At 39.6% G+C, this 23,945-nt stretch overlaps 2 protein-coding genes across 14 annotated transcripts in view; one reads left to right on the plus strand and one right to left on the minus strand.

Moving 5' to 3' along the window:
* The window catches only part of SCEL (sciellin), a 322,196-nt gene extending 317,657 nt beyond the window's left edge, over window positions 1-4,539 (minus strand). Inside the window, exon 1 of the mRNA XM_040487302.1 lies at window positions 4,402-4,539. The gene's annotated coding sequence lies outside the window, so the exon portion shown is untranslated. The remainder of the gene's footprint in view (window positions 1-4,401) is intronic.
* Window positions 4,540-4,622: 83 nt separating this feature from the next.
* MYCBP2 (MYC binding protein 2) overlaps window positions 4,623-23,945 on the plus strand; it is a 290,879-nt gene continuing 271,556 nt past the window's right edge. For 12 of the 13 annotated variants that reach the window (XM_040487281.1, XM_040487282.1, XM_040487286.1 and 9 more), the window contains exon 1: window positions 4,623-5,235. In XM_040487281.1, coding sequence (XP_040343215.1) covers window positions 4,934-5,235 — 302 coding nt within the window. In that variant the 5' untranslated portion in view covers window positions 4,623-4,933. The remainder of the gene's footprint in view (window positions 5,236-23,945) is intronic. The other variant, XM_040487293.1, reaches the window with a different exon arrangement.

Consider the following 23,945-nt stretch of genomic DNA (forward strand, 5'->3'; position numbering starts at 1 on the left):
AAATGCAAGGTTCTTACATTTCTCCTTCAAACAATTATACTTTATATGACTTTCTTTATCATTTGTGAAAGCTTCTTCTGGTCTAAAATACATCACAACAATAAAATCTTTAAAACATGATTTGCATTTAAATATATATGTATATGTATATATACATATACATATATACTACTGAATTTCATACACTTCAAAGAATAGATTCACTTAAAAATATTTTAGAATTGGGGCACCTGGGTGGCTCAGTTGGTTGGGCGTCCGACTTGGGCTCAGGTCATGTTCTCAAGGTTACTGGTTCAAGCCCTGCTTCGGGCTCTGTGCTGACAGCTCAGAGCTCAGAGCCTGGAGCCTGCTTCCAATTCTGTGTCTCCCTCTCCCTGGCCCTCCCCTGTTCACGCTCTGTCTCTCTCTCTCTCAAAAATAAACATTAAAAAAAATTTTTTTTAATAAAAAAATATTTTAGAATAATTTTTCAGGGCTGGAAATATCCATATTTACCTAAAGCTCCCTAGAATCTAAATTTTTTATTTATAGAAAAACATAGACATAAAATTTGTATCTTTAGAAACTAATATGAATAAGAAGAAAAAATCATGCCTCTTCATGTCTACAAATTACTGAATCTTCCAAGGCTCTAAAAATACATTTGTTTAAAGTAAGACATCAAGATATCTAGGGGATCCAATACGTAATTTTTGTTTAAAAAAATTTAAATAGCCATGTTGAATTTTTTCTGTTCATTTTGGAGTATTAAATATATTACCTAAAATAATTTTCATTTTAAAGTGCTTGTGGTCATTTTATCAGGAATGTAGACTCATGGGTCCTTAAAGTAAGGTTACCAAAGAGTGAAACATTTCTTCACTCTTCAGATTTGACCATTTTTTTCCTCCAAATTGTTCTCAGCTACTAAGTTTGTTTTAAAATGGTCTCAGCTACCAAATTTGTTTTTATTTTTTATTTATTTTTAATTTTTTTTCAACATTTATTTATTTTTGAGAGACAGAAAGAGACAGAGAACAAGCAGGGGAGGAACAGAGAGAGAACCAGACACAGAATCAGAAGCAGGATCCAGACTCCAAGCTGTCAGCACAGAGACTGACTTGGAGCTCATGACCTGAGCCAAGTCAGTTGCTTAAGGGACTGAGCCACCCAGGCGCCCCACCAATTTTGTTTTTAAATGTTCCAACACTGTTGTACAAATTTGGGAAACAAACCCAAACTCCTGACTTGACCACAACATTTTCAGTAGTCTTGATGTTCCTCATAACATGCGTGCTTCCTGTGTTTGTAATCCTATAGCATTGGTACAATATTAACCTTTTAAATGAAATTAACAACATCTATCATTGTTCTCATTTATGTTTCTGCCTGTTATTTACTACACCAGTGCTGATGGCTTCCTTTAAAAAAAACAAAACACAAAAAACACAAGATAGAGTACAAAAAGATACAGATATAGAGTACAAAAATCTTAAATCTTTGGAGTTCAGAAAATTGTACTCCCAGCTTTGCTATTTCAAGTGGAAGAGAAAATATGTGATCATACGTATGAAAGAAGAAGCTAGGGTCTTACATGATCATTGACAAGAGATGCTTTTGAGAAATGAACATGATTATCAACCACAAAGACTAAAAAATACTACGCATGTGTTTCATTTACAAAATGGGCAAAGTCAGGATGCCTTAGTTCAGCGTTAATCTTTGAGGGTGATTCTTTCAGGGCGACGTCCTTAAGTCCTGTGTAGCCAATTCTGACACCCAACCCGCCCAGTGCTTCCTCCACTCTCCCCCACTCTCTTCCACCCTCCCTCTGAACCAAAGGCACATACACGCCCAGCCTGGCCAGAAGATAAAGCTAAGATGGCAGCGCGGAAAGTACAGGAGCGGCGCTCATTGGGGCTGGAAAAACAAAAGCAAAACTCTCTCTATATTCTTTCAATCTGCATTTTCTGTAATAACAAGACTCCCCACCCCCATCTCAACACCTAGGCGGTGTAAGACATCCAGTAGCAGTGCGCGCAGGATTGGCGGGCGGGGACTCTTGATTTGCACGTTGCGAGAAATCCACATCTCCCTTCTGCAGCAACGGTTCAGGTGGACCCTAGCGACTTGCCTTGGGGACCACCCTCCCTTCAAATCCCCTTGACAGTGGAATTAAGGGTGACTCCTAACGCCCTTTCGTTCCCGGCTTGCGTTCCATTCCCTGCCAACCCTTGGGAGCCTTCCCAAGTGCCCAGCTGCCACGGCAATAGCTGTAGCATTGCCCAGGGAGCACGCAGTGCCCAGGCAGGAAGAGGAGGCGGAGGAGGAGAAAAAACTCTGCATTGACTATCAATTTAGAGTGGAGCGGCTGTTGCCACTGCCGTGGAAGGAAATGCGGCCAACCGCAACACAAACGCCACTCTCGGCCACCTAAGTGAGCATGTGTGCGACTCCGCGCACGCCTAGTTGCTCGACTCAACGACAACAGGGTTCCTAGCAAATTATCCAGTTACCGGGTTTTGCATGTACCCAGAAGGCTCAGAAAGGGGCCTTGTGGTGAAAACTGAAGCGAAATTAAGGGATAGCAGGAACTCTGAGAACAGTGCAGCCGCTGGGTTCAATCCTCATTATAAACTCCAAGAAGGTAAAGACTGCAGAAGCCACCACCTAAACCTGAACTGGAAATGCTTTTCTGTGCAGGCAACATTCATTCATTCATTCATTCATTCATTCATTCATTCATTCAGCCAATACCTGGTTCCCTTCTGCTTAGGGCTAGAGCCTGTGCTAGGAGCTGGGGATGTAACGTGGGAACAGACACATATATCATTCCCGTCCTCAGGAAAAGTCTAGTATGTTTTGTTTTGCGTGTTACAATTTGTGAAAAGCCGTGTGCCAAGGTGGACATCCTAGATGTTTGAAATCCTTCCACAATCTCATGCAATATTATTTTTGACCACTATTCAGAGGGTGAAACTTGCCCAAAGGCATACAAATAGCAAAGTCAGGATCTAAATTCTGGTTTGTCAGAGCCTTTTGGCTACCTGGCTGGCTGCTCAACAGTAAAGAGCCCTTGCAGTTCATATTTGTTCAGGCCTTTAACTCTACTAGCCTTTCACTGCCTCTATACCTTGTCTATAGGTTTGGACCACTTCCTGTTCAATGCTGAGGTTTATAACTGCTGAAGCATTAGGACAGGAATTTAGTTTAACAAATAATTATTGGTGACCTACTATGTGCCAGTTTCTAGGCTAGGGGCTGAGGAAGACACGAAGATAAACAAGATGCTCTTGTTTATGAGCTCATAGTTGAGGAAACAAGTACAAAACCTGTTTAACAGGGCTACTCACAGCGCTAAAACACGGACTTCCCATGCCAGTCCTTTGTCCCTATATTTTCATTATCCCGCTTGTAGCTATCTTTTTTTTTTTTTTAACCAAAACGATCTCCATCTGTTAAAGCCCTAGGTAAAATGCACTGCTTCAGCACTCTCTCCCCCCAAAAGCTAGAATTAATTTATTTCCCCACTAATTGTTTGTACTTTTAAAAAAACAAAAAAGGTTTTTTTTTTTTTTTAGGAGGAGGAGGAGGACATTTATGGAAAAGCATAGATTTAAGAACTAGTAAGTAGATAAAGAAAATGGTAATGATAGGACTTAAAATGACAGGAGTATAAATTAGGCAAACTCTTCAAACTGAGTCTCAAAAGGATAAAACAGTAGCAGTCAGGGTTCAGTGGCACATACATTTCTAGTGCACTTACTTAGAAGGGACTAGTAGAACAGCTTGACACAAGGGACTCAGCAAATGTCACATTTTAATAGACAACAATGATAAGATCTTTGGCGGATATGACATTTTCAGATGTTCCAAATAGCCAGAGTTATAGCTTCAGGTCATATTTGAGAATTATCTCTAGAAATGTTAAGTCTGGACAGAAAAAGATGAGCCATCAAGTGACCACTGCCAAGAGATAAGTGTGCACTCTAAAGGATGAATGTGGAGTCAACATAATATGTAAGAAAAGTACTATCACATTAAGGTTTAGCTATGATGAAATGTTGAGAACAAGAATTTAGGAATGATTCTGGCTTGTGAATACTCGCATATCTGTCAATTCTACTTTCATAGGAAAAGAGAATGCACTAGCTTACTACCTGTTTTTTTTTTTTTTTAAGTAAAAGCTATTTTAATCCTAATAATAAAAACCACAAACGAAAATCGCCGGAGATACTTCTAATTTAGCTGGCCTCCTTTGCTTTGGATTCTGAATTACCCAGAACTGTTCCCAGTAAATCTTCATGTTGGCAGCAGAACCTTTCAGAAAAAAGTAGCAGGAGTGCGTGACACTCATTCTCTGGTGGTGGGACATTTCCTCTTTCTGGTCCAAGTTCTCCCACCTGGAGGGAACCCCTTTACCTGAAGCCAATAGCGTGTAGCTGACAGCCTTCCCAGCGCTTTCCTTACTCTTCCTCAAGCTGCTAGTAAAACCCGGAGAAGTGGCTTTCTTTCAGATTCCTCACCACTCAACCTCCCCACACCCAAAGCCCTGAGGCGGAGGGAGTGGTGGCGAGAGGGGGGTGGGGAGGGAAAGGGGCTGGGGTTACTGAGCATGTGCGAGGAGTGGCGCATGCCCAGTGCGGCCGGCAGCTTCCCATTGCGGGTAGCCCCGGCGGTGGCAGCGGTGGCGGCGGCGGCAGCGGCGGCACCGCCTCCTCCTCACACTCCCGAGGTGGCGGGGTTAGATGAGCGGTCCCAGTAGCGGCAAGGGCGGCGCAGGGGGGAGGAGGAGAAGACGGAGGAGGAGAAGGAGGACGCTGTCTTTGTAGTCTCGTGCTGCGGGAGCCAGAGGCCGCCTCCGGAGCCGTCGTCGTTGGAAAAGGGCTGTGTGTGCGCGCGCGTGTCTGCTTGCCCGGCCCGCGGGGACGAGGCGGCGGCGGCGGCTGCGAGGATGATGATGTGCTCAGCGACTGCCTCCCCCGCCGCCGCCTCCTCGGGGCCCGGCGGGGACGGATTCTTCCCAGCCGCCACCATCTCTTCCTCCCCGGCGCCGGGGGCGCTGTTCATGCCGGTTCCGGAGGGCTCCTTGGCTGCCGCTGGGCTGGGGCTGGGGCTGCCGGCCGCGGACTCCCGGGGTCACTACCAGCTGCTGCTGTCAGGCCGGGCCCTGGCCGACCGCTACCGGAGGATTTACACAGCTGCGCTCAGTGACAGGGACCAAGGGGGCAGCAGCGCTGGACACCCAGCCTCCAGGTGCGTCTTCAGTGTCCTTCTTGCGCCACATACCGCGTGTGTGTGTGTGTGTGTGTGTGTGTGTATGCATGTATGTATGTGTGTCTACGTACCTGGTTACTAAGCTTTCTACAAGCGCTAGATGCTGGGTGGTAGAAGCACTAACTGAGATAGGAGGGTGCGGTGGCAACAGTTTCTGCTCTGTGTGTATGTGTGACTGTCTTTGTGGGGGGTTAGTGAGAATGGGAGGTAGCATGGGATGCTAGAAAAGGTGATGGTACCAGTCGGTTATGACACGTGTGTGTGTATTGTTGAGGAAGGAGGAGAGATTGGTTGAGGGGAAGAGGGCAGTTCACGGAGAGAATTTGCAAAAGTGGTGAGGGAAGTGGCGTTTCCAGTATCTCTGCCGCAATGGTATTTGCACGTATTCTTACCCCAACCCCCCAATGGTATTCCATCCTCCACTTTCCACCTCCCATAAAAAATCTGCCTTTCACTGACGGGAGCAATGGTGTAGGTTAAGGATAGTGTCATATATATAGGATGAGTTTTAGATAATCATGCTTTAGGGTAAGGCATGGAGTTTAAATTTAAAAGATTTATGCAAAAGGGATGCAGATGGAGATTTATGTGTATGTGAAAGGTGTCTGATACAGATATTTAGAGCTGTACTTTGGTAACTGGACCTTTTGGTATTCTAGAGATGTGATTGCAGCTGCACTTGTGTTCTGATGTCCCATCGGCCATTTCCCTTCATCTTATGTTCTATTTCCTCTGTCACTTATAGGCTTTAGAGTAGAGTGGGTTAGGTGCTTTTGTGGGGAAAGGGGAAAGCTGTAGAACTTCGAAATATGACTGCTTATACAATATTTACCTCCCACCAACTAAAAATTTTGAGTAGCTACTACATCTCATCCTAGGCTCACTGCATCTTCAGCTTCCTCCATGTAGAAGATATTAAATCACTTTCATTTTCCTTTTCTTAAGATGTGTGTGTGTGTGTGTGTGTGTGTGTGTGTGTGTGTGTGTGTTTGCTGAGGGCTTTCCTATTGTTTTCTTTTCCTTGTCCTTACATGCCACATACCCCGAAGGATGATGACTGACTTGTTTCACCAGCTTGGCTTTGACAGTGGTAATTGGGAGTTGGCTTCATCATTTTTTTTCCTCACAGCTTCTTGCAACACATGGGGAAAGCATAGTAGTATTTTGTCAAATAAGTTACAGAGAGTTTATGGTATTTATTGAATGTTCAGTGTGTTAGACAATAAAAAGATGCCCTTTTCTTTCATTATGAAAGGGTCTAGGCTGTAAGTCAGGTGTTTGTAATTTACCATAGTGTACTGGGGTTCTTATCCTTTGCAGAGTTGTAGAGATGGAGCTTTGTTCACACTTCTGGGTAAACCAGTCTTCTCATGTCTATAATTGTTGACAGGATTGGGCAGTTTTATTAGATGGATGTAAATATATGTCACTACCTTCTGCTATCCAAACTGAAGGCCACAGTGGCACAAGTCTACTTCTTGCTCATGTTTTTGAAAATAGCACAGAACCTCACTAGACAGTTTTCTGTGGTGGGTATAATTTTGAGCTGTGAGTCTCTGAATTGTGGTACATCTTTGCAGATCCCTCTCAAAGAATTTAAATTTATTTTGTATGTTCTTCCAGTCTTAGGATTTACTACTGATATATTCCAATTTTAACTTTCTACTAATATACTTATGTAACAATACAGTTTTGTGCATCTGGAACTAGATTAACAGGTTTAGACAAAATTAATGTATTTTAATCACACATATAAAATTTATGAGTGATTTTTAGTCTTTGATCCATTTTTGTACAAGCGGTCAATTACAATTTATGAAAAATTCAAGTATTTCGAGAAGTAGTCATGGAAACCAGCCTTAAGTTGTGTAATATTGCCTTCTAGTGCTTGTTTAGAACATTATTGCTTATTTTAGTTCACATTATTTTATCTAAGTCAGCCTGCAACTATCCTTTATTGAATATTTGCTTAAGAATTCAATCACATTTCTTATTAAATATGATGGGGCTAGTGGAGCTAGGATTTAGGTTGTGAATGAATAGTGTAATTATTTGAATAGGGGTACTAGTTGAGTTCGAGTAGAAGAAGAGATCTAGCAGACAGAGAAGGGAGCAAGGATAGAGCATGAAGCTCTAGTGAGCTTCAAATTTAAAGGTGTGAGAAAAAGGAGACAGTAAAGGAAGTTGAAAAAAAAAAAGATAATAAAAAGTTAAGACAGCTGTGAGACAGTGGCAGCTCTGGTCCTAAGAAAGTGGATTGAAAGTCCTTAGCAGTGTTAACTCTTTAAAAAAGTGAGAACACTTTCCAGGTCACTGATGACTGTTGAGGAAGTGGTCATAGATGTGGTGAGGAGTCATTAGATGTTGGGGTAATGGAGTTGCAGGGTTGAGGGAAGGATATTCAAATATGGAAGAGTGGCTGGGAAATGTTCAGTATGTAGAGAAAGAGAAATGAAAGAAGTGAGAGAGGAGATAATTGATGTAAGAGAAGTCAGATCTCAGGGACAAGTTTAAGATGTCAGGTGAAGAGGTTAGCCATTGAATAAAGACTAGAGTTGATTGAGCATAAGACTTACATCATATTCATCTTAGTAATCCCAATGTATAGCACAATTTTTGGCATCCATTCTGTAAATACCAAATGCCTTCTGTGTGCCAGGCTCTGTTATATGTGCTGAAGACGTAGCAGTGAGCAAAACAGAAAAGGTCTCTACTCTCTTAGAACTTCCACACTAGAGGGGAGAAATAAACAACTGATAGTTCCAGGTAGTGATACGTAACTATGAAAGAAAGAAAACTGATTTCATTTGATAGATGATTTATAGTGGGGGAGCTATTTTAGGTAGGGTGGTCAGGGTAGGTTTCTTTGGCAGTAGACCTTTAAGTTGAATCATAATAATGGGAAGTCAGATCTAGAGTAAGAGTGTTTTAGGAAATTATAAAGGCTCTGAGGTGGAAAGAAGCTTGTGTTCAAGGAAAAAACAAGGCAAACGAGATAACAGTCATTGTTGAATGAATTACTGTGAATTATGTTTTAGATGTCCTGTAGAGTAGTTGAGGGATCCAAGCCTAATGGAGTCAGTGACTTTGATGGCATTCTAGTGAAGTGGTTAAGAGCTTGGACTCTGAAGCTAGTTTAGTTTTACGAGTTTATTATTATTTTTTTTAATGTTTATTTATTTTGGGAGGGAGGGAGGGGCAGAGAGAGAGGAAGAGAGGTACCTCACTATCTATGCAGAGCCTGACAGGAGGCTCTATCTCATGAACTGTGAGATCATTACCTGAGCCGAAATCAAGAGCTGGTTGTTTAACCCTCTGAGCCACCCAGGCACCCCAGAAGCTAGACTGGTTTTAAAACCTGGCTCTACCACTTTTTAGCTGTGTGACTTTAGGTACATTATATAACTTATATGCTTCAGATTGTTTTAAGAAAAATTTTATTGTGAAATAATTGGCATGTAACATGTTAGTTTCAGGTGTACCACATAATAATTCCATTTTTGTATATATTGTAAAATGATCACCACAACAGGCATAAACATCTATCACCACATACTTAAAACTTTTTTTTTCTTGTGATGAGAACTCTTAAAATTTACTCTCTTAGCAACTTTCAAGTATACAATACAGTATTAATGATAGTCACCACACTGTACATTGCATCGTCATGACTTATTTTATAACCTTACCTTGTGAACACCTATACCTGTTTTTACCCACCACCCATCTCCGTCCCAGCTACCAGGTTGTTCTCTGTTAATTTATGAGTTTAGGTTTTTTGTTTGGTTTTAAATTTTTTTTTTTTTTTTTCAACGTTTATTTATTTTTGGGACAGGGAGAGACAGAGCATGAACGGGGGAGGGTCAGAGAGAGAGGGAGACAGAGAATCGGAAACAGGCTCCAGGCTCTGAGCCATCAGCCCAGAGCCCGATGCGGGGCTCGAACTCACAGACCGCAAGATCGTGACCTGGCTGAAGTCGGACGCTTAACCGACTGCGCCACCCAGGCGCCCCTTTTGTTTGGTTTTAGATTTCACGTATAGATAAGATCTTAAGGTATTTGTCTTTGCCTGGCTTATTTCACCTAGCACAATGCCCTCAAGATTTATCCATGCTGTTGTAAATGGCAAGATTTCTTTTTTATGGCTGAATAATGTTCAATCGTGTATATATACCACATTTTCTTTTTTTTCAATGTTTATTTTTGAAAGAGAGAGAGACACACACAGGGGGAGGGGCAGAGAGAGAGAGAGAGAGGAAGACACAGAATCCAAAGCAGGCTCCAGGTTCTGAGCTGTCAGCACAGACCCCCATGTGGGGCTTGAACTCACGAACGGTGAGATCATGACCTGAGCTGAAGTTGGAAGCTTAACAGACTGAACCACTCAGGCACCCCTATATACCACATTTTCTTAATCTATTCATCCATTGATAGATACTTAGTTTGCTTCCATGTCTTGGCTATTGTAAGTAATGCTGCAGTGAACATGGGGTGCAGATATCTTTTGAGTTAGTGTTTTCATTTACTTTGGAAAAATAATGAGGAATTGCTAGATCATGTGGTAGTTCTATTTTCTAATTAAAAAAAACATTTTTTAATGTTTATTTTTAATTAATTAATTTTTTTTTTAATTTTTTTTTCAACGTTTATTTATTTTTGGGACAGAGAGAGACAGAGCATGAACGGGGGAGGGGCAGAGAGAGAGGGAGACACAGAATCGGAAACAGGCTCCAGGCTCCGAGCCATCAGCCCAGAGCCCGACGCGGGGCTCGAACTCACGGACCGTGAGATCGTGACCTGGCTGAAGTCGGACGCTTAACCGACTGCGCCACCCAGGCGCCCTTTAATGTTTATTTTTGAGACCCAGAGACAGAGCATGAGCAGGGCAGGGACAGAGAGGGAGACACAGAATCCAAAGCAGGCTCCAAACTGTCAGCAACAGAGCCCAATGTGGGGCTCGAGCCCACGAACCATGAAATCATGACCTGAACCAAAGTCAGGTGCTCAACTGATTGAGCCACCCAGGCGACCCTGTTTTCTAATTTTTGAGGAACCTCCATACTGTTTTTTCTTCCTTTTTTTAAAATTAATTAATTATTTAATTTTATTTTAGAGGGAGTGAAAGAATCCTAAGCAGGCTGTGCGCTCAGTGTGGAGCCTAAAGTGGGTCTTGATCTCACTAATTCGAGATCATGACCTGACCCGAAATCAAGAGTCAAATGCTTAACCTACTGAGCCACCCAGGTGCCCAAGGAACCTCTATATTGTTTTCCGCAGTGGCTGCCCAGTTTACATTTCCATCAATAGTGCGCGGGTTTTTCTTTTCTCTACATTTTTGCCAACACTTGTTATTTCTTGTTTTTGATCATAGCCATTCTATGTGTGAGGTAATAATCTCATCGTGGTTTTGATTTGCATTTCCCTAATGACTAGTGATACTGAGCATATTTTCATGTGCCTGTTGGCCAACTGTATGTCTTCTTTGGAAAAATATCTTTTCAGATCCTCTGTCCATTTTTAATTGGACATATATATGAGTTCCTTATATATTTTAGATATTAGCCTCTTATCAGGTATATGGTTTGCATATATTTTCTCAAATTTTGTAGTTTGCCTTTTCATTTTATTGATAGTTTCCTTTGCTGTGCAGAAGCTTTTTATTTTGATATAGTCCCGCTTGTTTATTTTTGTCGTTGTTTATGCCTTACTTTTTTTGTATGTAGAATGGGGATAATAATAATGAGGATTGTTTTGTAGATTAAACCAATCCATATATGTAAAGTGCTTGACACATTAAGTGCTGTTAAATGTTGTTGATTTCTGCCGAGAGTGAGGGGACATATGGCATTTGAGGACTTAAAGATGGGGCAAAAATCAGGTTTTATTCTAATTTTTGGTCTCAGTGACTGTGATGAATGTGAGAATAATGATTTCCTTTATTCATTGACTCAATAAATATATTTTTTATACAAATGAATGAATCAAAATTGGAGCATTGGCTTGAGGAAAAGGTTGGGCTGGAAATAAGTAAAGGAATATTTGATCGTTTCTGTATGTGAATGGCAGTATAGCATTGCATTTGGGAAGAACTATAGCTCTGTGGCTAAATTTACCTTAGAGGCAGACTGCCTTGGTTCAAATCCCGGTACTACCTTTTTCTAAGTTGGGCAAGTTAATTGCATTTCTTTGTCTGTTTCTTTACCTGTAACCTTATAGGACTATTAAAAGCACATTGTGTTAGTACAGGGTAATGTTCATTAAATGTCCGCAGCTGCCGCTATTACTATTAAAATTATATATTTAAAACTCTAATCAGCATGATATTGTACGTTTTTCCACTCAGCAAAGAAATGGGAAAGCTGTTGGTTGAATTGGTTCAAGGTTAAAGTGTGACTGGAGGTCAAAAAAAAAAAAAAGAAAGTGAAAGTTTGGTGACATTGATTGATCCTTCGGTAAAAACGAAAGTGATGTCAAGGAGGGGAGTGATAGACCAGGAGATACAGAAGAGTCAGGGTATGTCAGTTGAAGTGGTAGAATAACAAAGTAGAAACAATAGAGATTATGGTTAAAGTGGGGAATTGCTTTTCTTTAAGCTAAACCCATTTACTTCCTTTAGCTTTTTAAATCAGATGCATGGGATTTTGGTTTTAAGAGGTTAAGTAGTCAGTCCAACAAAGTTGAGGGATTACTACTTGGTGCTAACCATTGGCCCAATAAAGCTATATAAGACATAGTTTCTACACTTGAGTTTATTACCTGGTAATGGTGAAAAATACAAAGACGGGTACTTACAAAAGTGTTAAAGAAAATGGCATTCTGGGCTGGCGTGAAAGTATGAGCAAAAGGTGAGAAAGTACAGTTTATGTGCAGGTAATATTAAGAGTTCTGTTAGAGCTATCATGTAGGTGTTCATGAGGGAGAGCAGTGGGAATTCATTTTGGAAATGGAGACTGTGGTTAGAGGGTGAGACAGCTTGAACAGCAAGGTACAAATTACATTTTATTCAGTAGACACTGATGGTTTTGAACGATAAAGAGATGTTATTGTAGGAGTATTTTAGTGATGTGGGATTGGATTAGAGTTTGTATATCTGTATTTATGATTAGGTAATAATTTGTTTCATATAGCTCTTACGTCTCTGGAATCCTGTATTTTAAGGCAAAAACTGCTCTGTTGGCATATTGGTAGGTAGAAATATGAAATATGAAATAAAATAGCCCTAACTTAAGACAAAATCTTGTGTTTAGGCTTAAAAATAAAATGAAAATGTTAACTTAAAAATACTTTTGCATTTTAAGATATTTGTTTAAAAAAATCAAGAGTAGTCAGAATACTCTTTTTAATTAAAAAACATTAAATATTCAGCTTTTTGGAGAGGAGTCAGGTTAATCAGGGTTTAATTTATGTATAATAAATTTTACCCTTTTCAAGTGTTCATTTGAGGGGGTCCCTCGGTAGCTCATTCGGTTAAGCCTCTGACTTTGGCTCAGGTCATGATCTCACGGTTTGTGAGTTCAAGCCCCGCTTTGGGCTCTGGGCTGATAGCTCAGAGCCTGGAGCCTGTTTCGGATTCTAGGTCTCCCTCTCTCTCTGCCCCTCCCTTGCTTGCGTTCTCTCTGTCTCTCAAAAATAAACATAAAAAAAAAAATAAAGTGTTTATTTGAAGAGTCTTAGGACCATCACCACAGTCAAGTATAGAACATTTCCATCATTCTAAAAAGTTTCTTCAGGAAATTCCCTCCTACCACTAGCCCCTGGCTACCATGGATCAGTTTTGTGTCACTAATATTTTATCTTTTCTAGAATGTCTTATAAATCTAGCTCCTTAAGGGCAGGACCTCAGATACTGTTAGTCTCCGTGTCTTCTATCCCTGTATTTCCTATAAATGGCAGTTAGGATTTAAGCTTCATTAAGTTTTGGTTACACATTTTTTAGCAAGAATATTTGGCTTATAGGACTGAGTATTACATATTGCATCCTATCCAGATGTTTTCAGGTTGTGTCACTGTTTAATAATGCTCAGTCTAATTACTTTGGCAAGATGGTACCCAGTAGATCTCTCCTCTGTAAATGTATCCTTTTTTCATGTGCAATAAGCAGGTAATCATAGGTCATAACTTCGGTACACTCACTATGAATATCTTTCACTAATGGTTTTAGCATTCTTTGATAATCCTTATCTGAGTCAATTATTTCATTAGGGGTTTCAAAATGATGATTTTTATACTTCTGTTAATTCTTTCTGTATTTTTGAGCTGGTGCTCTTCTGCGAAAAAGAGTTTATCTCATCAACTGATGATGAACTGTGGTTCCTCCTGAGAAGGCAGGGTAAATGCTAATTCTCTCCTCTCATTAGCTAAAATAGTGTAATAGCCCAGTAGTGGTGTGGTGGGTGCTTGGTTCACCACCCAGATCCCTTTGTTCATGTACAAGTGCTCCCAGCTGTTAGGAATACTGGCAGCTAAAACTGCCGGCTAAGTCCTTTTCCAAGCTTTCCCTGAGCCAAGAGAACTGCTTCCCTCAAAGTCATGCCTCTTCTGTAGGGTCAGCCTCTACCCAGTACATGTACTCTTTAGGGATATAAATCTCTGGCCCTCTTACCCTAAGGCAGAACAACCTTGAAGATCTATCCCAACACCAGAGGTCCACATGGGATTGGCTGAGGTCTTCCTGTGACTGCATTACAATTCAGCTCATTCCTCTGTTCCATCTTACTTCCTTCACTCTCCTACAGTTGTTGGTTCAGAGGATATTCCCCAGTAAACTCCTGGTGTGCATATCTCGATTTCAGAGTCTGTTTCCTGGGGGAGCCTTACCTAAGACAGTTGTGGTGCCAGGAGTGATCTGAGGAAGTAGACTTTAAAATGGGGTTTTAGAGCTAGACCCACTGTGGGTTGTAGATGGAGTGCCAATACTAATAACCGTTGGCATACAGTGTGGCTGTGCAATTGTTAAACTTTCAGTAGTGGTGAATTGGAATGGAATTCCTGTAGAAGGAATGCACTGGTGGGTACAAATATTTTAAGCTTTTTAGAAGTTCAGGGAAGTTATTACTTACAAGGACAGTATAATCAGATGGTTGTTGATGATTGATGTTGATAGATTGGAGAAAAGCAAAGGCAGAAGGTAATTGGGGGCAAAATGAGAAAGTTAAGTTATTTCTTTTTTTTTTTTTTAATTTTTTTTTTTAACGTGTATTTATTTTTGGGACAGAGGGAGACAGAGCATGAACGGGGGAGGGGCAGAGAGAGAGGGAGACACAGAATCGGAAACAGGCTCCAGGCTCCGAGCCATCAGCCCAGAGCCTGACGCGGGGCTCGAACTCACGGACCGTGAGATCGTGACCTGGCTGAAGTCGGACGCTTAACCGACTGCGCCACCCAGGCGCCCCAAGAAAGTTAAGTTATTTCTTTAGCATCATGTAAAGAAACTCATCTTCTACAGCAGAAAGAAAAAAAAAAGCTAAAGGTTAGGCCCAAGACTTAATTCAAGGGTAGCAGAACTCCAGTGTGGGTTGAATTCTCAACAAGTCTTCTATGCCAGTGTCTGCTTTAGTTGGAAATGAATAGGACCCTAACTCTTCAGATGGGACATCTGAGTTGATACACTTGAAAACCTTGAAACCCCAATTCTGTCAAGCTCTTTGGGCCTGCAAAAGTGGGCTGCTTCTAGCCTAGAGGGTAGTTTCCTGGACTATGCTGCCCTTACTATTCTCATCTCTTCTCTCCTCTACTGGCTATCATCAAATCAATAACTAGAGTTAGGTCATAAGAGAGCCTAGTGGGAGGTGCTGGGCCCACTAAGGTAAGAAAGGAAGTGCACATGTGTGGGTATACACATGCGTGTGCTAAGTGATTCCCAAACTGCACTGAGGCACCCTGAAACACCACAGCAGACACATAGGAATACCATGAGATATTTCAGAATTTCAAAGGAAACATGTTAGCATCTGTCACAAATAACTAGCTTGAGGTTGTTCACAGTTTTTGTTGTTTTTTTGTTTTTTTTTTTTAAGTTTATTTGTGTTGAGAGAGATGGGGAAAGACAGAGAGAGGGAGAGGCAGAATCCCAAGGAGACTCCACACTATCAGCTCAGTGTTCGGGGCTCGAACTCATGAACTGTGAGATCATGACCTGAGCTGAGATCAAGACTCAGATGCTCAACTCACTGAGCCAGCCAGGCACCCCAAAGTTGTTCGCAGTTTTGACATTAGGTCATGCTACATTCTTTTTGGTGATGCCATATCTTTTTGAAGTTGGGTTTTTGGTAGTTGCTGTGATACAAATCAACCACTGCACACAAATTAGTGTGAAACAGAAAAGGAGGGTGGCATGTTCAATCTGATTCCAAGTTTGAGAAGTTGTGCAGTGTTTAGCATTGTATATGTCCTGTTCTTTTTTTTAAAATTTTTTCCTAATGTTTATTTTTGAGAGAGAGGGGGGCGGGGGAGAGACAGAGTGCTAGTGCGGGGGGGGGTTGGAGAGAGAGAGGGAGACATAGAATCTGAAGCAGGCTCCAGGCTCCGAGCTGTCAGCACAGAGCCCGACATGGGGCTCGAACTCATGAGCTGTGAGATCATGACCTGAGCCAGAGTAGGAGGCTTAACCTACTGAGCCACCTAGGCACCCCATACATGTCCTATTTTTAAGCAATTGTGGCTATTCAAGAACAAAATAAAAATATTTTTCTTTCAATTTATGTGTTTTTTTCCAAATGGTTAAGTTTATAGGACATAAATTCTTATTACTTATTTAGATCTAACTAGTTAATAAACACTACTGTTAGGTGTTTCTTTCGGCCTATAAGTGTTGTGGAAAAATTACTGATGATGGCTATGCAAAGACCCAATAATAGACTTCTACTTATCAATACTCATTCAGCAACTGAGTTGCTGAATGTCCTGCCTGAGTAGTGGAATCTAACCATCCTCCACAGAGACCATGATTCATTTTGACTGGACTTGACACATGTTTTAAGTATGAGTTTGCCTTTACAGCTTGCAGGGGCTCAACCATTGGCTACTGTTTGAGGGCTTACAGAGTGTTTGATCCATCAGCATAAGATCCCACATAACATTTCAGAGTAAACGACCCACTTTTTTTTAGCAATCATGGGATCCATCTGTTCCATCATGCACCACATCAAGAAGTTTCTGACCAGATAGAGCAGCAAAACAATCTTTTGATGGCACAACTGATGATGATACCCTACAATTTGACATTATACCCTACAAGGTTCCTAGCTGGAACCACTACACATGGCAATAGGAGTGACTCCGCTTAGCATCACTCTCAGTGATCCACTGAGGAATTTATGCTTCCTCTCTGTAGCTGAGCAGTAGGGGTTTAAAGGGTCCTGGCTTTCAGAAGAGAAACATTTCCAACAGAAGAAACTACAGAGTCCTGTTTCACTTTTAGGCATGGCTACCTCTGAGACTTGACACTCCATTTCTAGGGAAAGGAGTCGCCCAGGGCTAATGTATCAGATCATTGGGAGAAGGTAGAGCTGCTGTTACATGAGGGAGCTTGGGGGTTTGGCACACAGGTGATCTGCTGGGTGTCTCTTGGTACTTTCTGGTCCAGTTATAATGGTAAACGGGCATGAGCAAGGCCTGGTGACTGCCTCACAAGATCAGCCACCTGGACCAGCAGAAATGCTAGCCAAAGATGAAGGGAATCTGAAATTACTAGCAGAAAACAGGCTATAACTATGTTTTGGCCTTGAAACCATCTGAAACACAGTGGTGGGGTCTTTAGTTTGTCCTACTTTAACTTCCTCTGAAAAGTTTCTCCAGGAAATAAGAACCAACCAGAATTCTGGAAGAGCTTTTCCCAGAATTTGTATGAAGCAAGTGAATCTTTGTAGTGTAATAGATGGACTGTAGTGAATGATGTGAATTAATTTTAATAGTTGTTTTGTAGATTCTCTGGAATGTTCTAAAATCAATCATCATTCTTTCTGATTTCCGGAAATCAGAAATGTTCCTCCAACTTTTATTCCAGTGACAAGAATCTCCATAACAATGCCGAATAGAAGTGGTGAAAGTTCCATCTTTCCTTGTTCCTTAATCTGAAGAGGAAATAATTACAAATTAGTCTTTCAGTCTTTCAGTATTATGATGTAAACTGTGGGTGTTTTGATGGTCTTTCCAATTTGAGGAAGTTCTTTAATATTCCTACTTTGCTGATAGTTTTTATCATAAATGTGTTTTGAATTTTGGCAAATACCTGTTCTGCATTTGTTGAAATTATTATATGTTAAGAGAAAGAAGGGAAAAATTAAATTAATTTTTGAATGTTAAGTCAACCTGGCATTCCTGGTATAAAACTTTCTCCCAATGTGATGTATTGTTGAATTTGGTAATATTTTGTTAAGAATTTTTGGGTTTAGATTTATGAAGGGTATTGTTCTGTTAATGTCTTTGTCAGGTTTTAGTATTATAGGTATTCTTGTCTCATAAAATGATTTGGGCAATAATCTGTATTTTTAAAGGAGTATTTTTAAAGTTTCCATGAAATTGGTCTCATTTCTTTTTGAATATATGATAGAATTCATCAGGGATACCATCTGAATTATCTTTTGGGATGCTTTTAACAAATTTAGTTTCTTTCTTTAATAGATATAGGGATTTTCAAATTTTTTATTTCTTATGTCAATTTTGGTAACTTGTGGTTTTAGAAAAATTTGTCCATTTCATCTAAATTGTTGAACATTTTGGCAGAAAGTTACTCATAACATTGTTCTAGTATTCTTTTCTATGTGGCATTTGTGGTGATAATCCCTTTTTCATTCTTCATGTTTGAGTTTTCTTTTTTGTTTGATCAGATTAGCCAGAAGTTTCTCACTTTTGTTTATAAGTTCAAAGAAACAACTTTTGGTTTTATTAATTTTCTCTATTATTGATTTACTTTCTACTTTATTGACTTTTCTGTTATCAGTATAACTTCTACTTTGAGTTTACTTTACTGTTTTTTTCTAGTTTTTTAAGGTGGAATCTTAGGTCATTGATTTTAGACTTCTAACATAAGTATTTAAAACTATGAATTTTCGGGGCGCCTGGGTGGCGCAGTCGGTTAAGCGTCCGACTTCAGCCAGGTCACGATCTCGCAGTCCGGGAGTTCGAGCCCCGCGTCAGGCTCTGGGCTGACGGCTCGGAGCCTGGAGCCTGTTTCCGATTCTGTGTCTCCCTCTCTCTCTGCCCCTCCCCCGTTCATGCTCTGTCTCTCTCTGTCCCAAAAATAAATAAAACGTTGAAAAAAAAATTAAAAAAAAATAATAAAACTATGAATTTTCATCTAAGCACTGCTTTAGTTGAATCCCACAGTTTTGATATTCTGAATATTCTTTGTCATTTAGTTTAAAATATTTTCTAATTTTTTTTGAATTTTATCTTTGATCCATACATTATTTAGAATTGTTTTATTTAATCTTAAGATATTTTGTGTTTTCTTATATATATTGTTAATTGCATTCTGCATATTTTGTATGATTTCGATCTTTTAAAATTTGAGATAAGCCTTATCTCCTAGGATATGATCTACCATGGTGATTATACTATGTATACTTGAAAAGAATGTATGTTCTGCCATTTTTGCACATAGAGTTCTGTATTAATTAGTTCAAGTTGGTTGGTGGTGTTATTTGGATCTTTTATGTCTATACTCAGTTTTGTCTAGTTCTATCAGTTTCTGAGTGGCAGGTATTGAAAATATCTACTCTAATGGTAGATTTGTATTTGTCCTTTTAATTTTCTCAGCTTTTGCTTCATGTACTTTGGGGCTCTGTTTTAGGTACATTTATGTGAATAATTATTAAAATTTCTTGATAGAGGCACCTGGGTGGCTCAGTTGGCTTAAGCGTCTGATTTTGGCTCAGGTCATGATCTTCAGGTTTGTGAGTTCAAGCTCCACGTTCGGCTAGCTGATGTCAGCCCAGAGCCTGCTTCAGATCCTCTTTCCCTCTCTCTCTGCCCTTCCCCAGCTTGTGCTCTCTCAAAAATAAATTAAAAACATAAAAAAAAAAACCCACTTCTTGATAATTATTATTTTATTTCATTGTGATACATCTTTCTTTATCCTTAGTAATACTCTTTGTCTTGAACTTATTTAATATGATATTAAAATAGTTTCTCCAGCCTTTTTATGCTTACTGTTTAGATGGTAAGTTTTTTCCCATGTATGTACTTTTGAATTGTCTGTATTTTTATATTTAAAATTTCTCTCCTTTAGGCAGCATATGCTGGGTTTTGCTTTTTTTTTTTTTTTTTTTTTCTTTTTTCAACTTGCTCTGTCAATCTTTGGCTGTTATTTGGAGAGTTTAGATCATTAATATTTAACATAATTAGTGATATGGTTGGCTATCATTATATTGTCTTATGTTTTCTTCTTTGTTTTTCATTCCTCTTTTTTCTGCTTTCTTTTGGATTATTCTTTGGTATCAATTTTAATATATCTATTGGGCTTTTTGGGTTTATCTTTTTGTATTTTAATTACATTATATATACCTAACCTTTCACAGCCTACTTAGAGCTACTGTTGTACGCTTCACTTAAAATAGGGAAACCTTGCAGCCATACAGATCGTTTTCCCCCCTACTTCGTTACTCCCCCCCCCCTTTATGTTATACTTGGCATATATGTTTATGGCTGCATGCTTTGAAAAACTCACCACTCACCATACAGTATACTATTTTTTGCTGACAATAGGCATAATATTTTAAAGAACTTAAAGGGAAAAAGTAGTATTTTGTGTTTAGCTGTATATTTACTAATCCTGTTCTTCCTTCTTTCCTGAAGGTGCCACATTTCCTTCCAGCCTGAAGTACTTTAGCATTTCTTGTACAGCAGTCTGCTGTGGATAAACTTGTCTTTGTTTTTCTTCATCTGAGAATGTCTTTATTTTGCTTTCATTCCTAAAGGATATTTTAGGTGGATGTAGGATTCTGCGTACACTCTTGTTTTCTTTCAATATTTTAATGATGTTGTTCCACTGTCTTTTTACCATTATGATTTCTGATGGGAAACTTTTGGTAATTTGAATCTTATTCCCTTCTTTGTAGTATGTCATGTTTCTCTGCTTTCAGGAATTTTTTTGGGTTTTGGTTTTGATTTTCAGCAGATTGATTGGATGTGTCTAGTCATTATTTTCTTTGAGTTTAACCTCTTTGAAGAACACTCAGCTTCTTGAATCTGTAAATTTGTCTTTCACCAAATTTGGGATGCCATTGTTTCTTAAAATATTCTGCCCGAATGTCTTCCAAGATTCCGATGACAATCAGCAGTAACATTTGATATTGTCCTACAAGTCTGTTCGTTTTTCCTTTAGTGAGCCACCTGTTAATTTTTTTTTTTATTTTATGCATTGTATTTTCCAGTTAAAATTTGACATTTGGTTAATTTATAAAATAGCTTCTCTATGTCTTCTGAGGGATTTTTTGTTCAAGTGTGTGTGCCTTGACTTGATGGAGCTTATTTACAGTAGTTGCTTAAAAGTATCATTGGATAATTAGAACATCTGGATCACCTCAGGGTTAGCACCTGTTAATTGTTTTTTCCCTTGAAATTAATCACGTTTTTCTTGCTTTTTTACATTGTGAGAATTTTGGATTATATCTTGGACATTGTGAATGTTATGTTTTATAAACTTGGGGGCTTCTTATAATTTAGGAAAACTTACATTTTTGTTGTTTCTTTTAGCAGACTGTCAACCCATTTAGGTTCAGACAGCAAATTTGGTCTTGCCTTCTGTGGGTGGTGCTTCAAATCTCAGTTCAGTTCTGAGTCTATAATAGAAGGCTGACCTGTACCTGTATGGCTCCAGAGTGAGCCCAAGACTTGTATTATAGACAGAATTAGAGGATTCCTTTCTTTCATTTTTCTCTTTTTTGGGATTTCCTCCCCATTCTCCAGTACTCAGGAGCTCCTTTCCTTAATTCCTCTGGCCAGAAAGAAAAGAGGAGAGGAGAAAAAGGAAGAGGAAAGAGAAAGGAGGAAAAAAGAACTGAACTGGAAGCTCACTCTCCTGGGGGTTGCTTTTCTAAGTTTAACTCCACTCTATAATATGCTTTTGTTTGCTTTTCAGAGTTGTCAAGTAATTTTTTCTTTTTTCTTTCTTTTCTTTTTTCTTTTTGAATTTTGTCCACAGTTTTTATTTTATTTTATTTTTTTTTAATTTTTTTTTTCAATGTTTATTTATTTTTGGGACAGAGAGAGACAGAGCATGAACGGGGGAGGGGCAGAGAGAGAGGGAGACACAGAATCAGAAACAGGCTCCAGGCTCTGAGCCATCAGCCCAGAGCCCGACGCGGGGCTCGAACTCACGGACCGCGAGATCGTGACCTGGCTGAAGTCAGACGCTTAACCGACTGCGCCACCCAGGCGCCCCAACAGTTTTTAGTTGTAAACAGTGAGATGATAGCCTGTATTTGGGTTTATGCCACCATACTGGAACCAGCATTCTTTCTCTGACTGCTTTTAAGATTTTTCTCTGTATCTTTGATTTTTAGTAATCTGACTATGCTTTGCCTAAATAAGGTTTTTATGTGTGTGTGTTTAACTTGTGCTTGATATTCATTTGAATTTCTGAGATCTGTGTGATAATTTTTATTTAATTTGGCACATTTTGGCCTTTACTTCTTCAAATATTATTTCATACTCAATCTATCTTATTTCCTTCTGGGAGTCCAGTTATTCACATATGAGGCTGTTTGATATTGTCTCATAGGTGAAGGGTCAGCAAACTTAATTCTGTAAAGTGCCAGATACCACAAAGTATTTTGGCTTTGGGGCAGTACTGTCTCTGTTGTAACTATTCAACTCTTGTTACAGTTTGAAAGCAGCCATAGGCTCCATAAATAATGTAAACAGATGAGCATGGCTGTGTACCAGTCTAACTGTATTTACAAAAATAGGTGGCAGACTAGATTTGGATTATAGACTATAATTTCCTACGTAGACTGTTATAGTTGCTGCAGCTACATTGTGAATTCGGGGATAAAATCAAACAAGTGCAAACACAAATATTAGCAAGAACTAAAGTGTGGGGAACTGTGTGAATGAGAATAAGGGCATAGAAGAGACTAGAAACATGTTGGGGCCAGATTATTATGTCCAAATATTGCTTTATTTGAGAACAGTAGTGATAGAGTTAAACTTTGAATTTGCAAAAATATCTGTGGTAGCATTATAGAGGATAAAAGGTGCAGATCCCCAACTCAAGACTACCTTTAAAGAAACGTTTCTAGTGGTTCTGACAAGTGATAATGAATCTTGAGAAAAGGCAATGGGAATAGAGGAAATGGTGGATTTGAGAACGTTTTGGTGTTAGGATGAAGAAAGAATGATAGGTGTAACATGTGACTAGATTTCAGGTATAGAAATAACAATGCCTTTTCTCTAGATAAGAAGAGAGAAGAGCTAGTTTCTCAAGAGTCTATTCTTGGTACCCTTTTCTCTAAGTTTCTTCCTTGATTATTTCAGTCAGTCCTGTGATTTCAATTTTTGCCTAATTGTTTTTACTTCCTGGTGTGTGGTTTATAGCTAAAAGCTTTTCCTTGATCTGTATTTTGAAAAGTCTGTTGCTGGGAGTCTCTTAATCCTGTCTTATACATTATGTTCAATATATTCTAAGACTCCTCATGAACATACCATCACTTATAAACTGCCTCTTTTTCTGTATATTAGCTAAATTTTAGCTAGATAGATGGCTGAGACATCATCTTAAAGTTCACATTAAGAGATCATAATGACCTAACACCCATTCACCCCCACCTCCTTTTCCCAGAAGGCAGGGAGAAGTCACATTTTAGTGGGAAAGTAAATTGAGGTTAGGTGGAGAAAGGAGTATTTAGAAATCAGTATTTAAAGGGAAGGAAGGAAGATGGTAGCTTGAGGAAGGAAACACAGAGTTATCTTTTGAATTTTTTTTTAATGTTTATTTATTTTTGAGACAGAGAGAGACAGAGCATGAACAGGGGAGGGGCAGAGAGAGAGGGAGACACAGAATCTGAAACAGGCTCCAGGCTCTGAGCTGTCAGCACAAAGCCCGACGCGGGGCTCGAACTCACAGACCGTGAGATCATGACCTGAGCCGAAGTCGGACGCTTAACTGACCAAGCCACCCAGGCACCCCCAGAGTTATCTTTTGGATAAGAGACACTGTAGTAGATGTTATTAGTGCCCAAGCCATACCTCTTTGGCACTCATCTCTGTGCTACTTATGTGTATGACTTTCTGCCTGAGAGCTTTCATACTGGCCATAGAGACATTCTTGGCTTATGGGAAGGGCAAGCCAGAAATGTCAGAGTTAATGCCTTCAGAAAGGCGTTAAACCAATGATTGAATGAGTAGTTCGTGGAAAATACCTTATTTTTCTCATTGTTCAGTTTGGGTAACTGGGCCATGTTCAACACCATCTACCAGAGTTCTCCAGGAGAATCATGCTCTACTTACCCCCTTCAGAGTAAATGGCTAATGCACTCTTTACTTACTGCCTTCTTTACCTTATCTTACTTCTGATCCCCCCCAACCAGTGGTTTTCCTGGGTTACCCCTCAAAACAATTACTTTTATTTTTATTTTATTTTTTTTCAATATATGAAATTTATTGTCAAATTGGTTTCCATACAACACCCAGTGCTCATCCCAAAAGGTGCCCTCCTCAATACCCATCACCCACCCTCCCTCCCTCCC

This window comes from Herpailurus yagouaroundi, unplaced genomic scaffold (assembly GCF_014898765.1).
Source record: "Herpailurus yagouaroundi ecotype Mexico unplaced genomic scaffold, PumYag 164, whole genome shotgun sequence".
Lineage (NCBI taxonomy): Eukaryota > Metazoa > Chordata > Mammalia > Carnivora > Felidae > Herpailurus > Herpailurus yagouaroundi.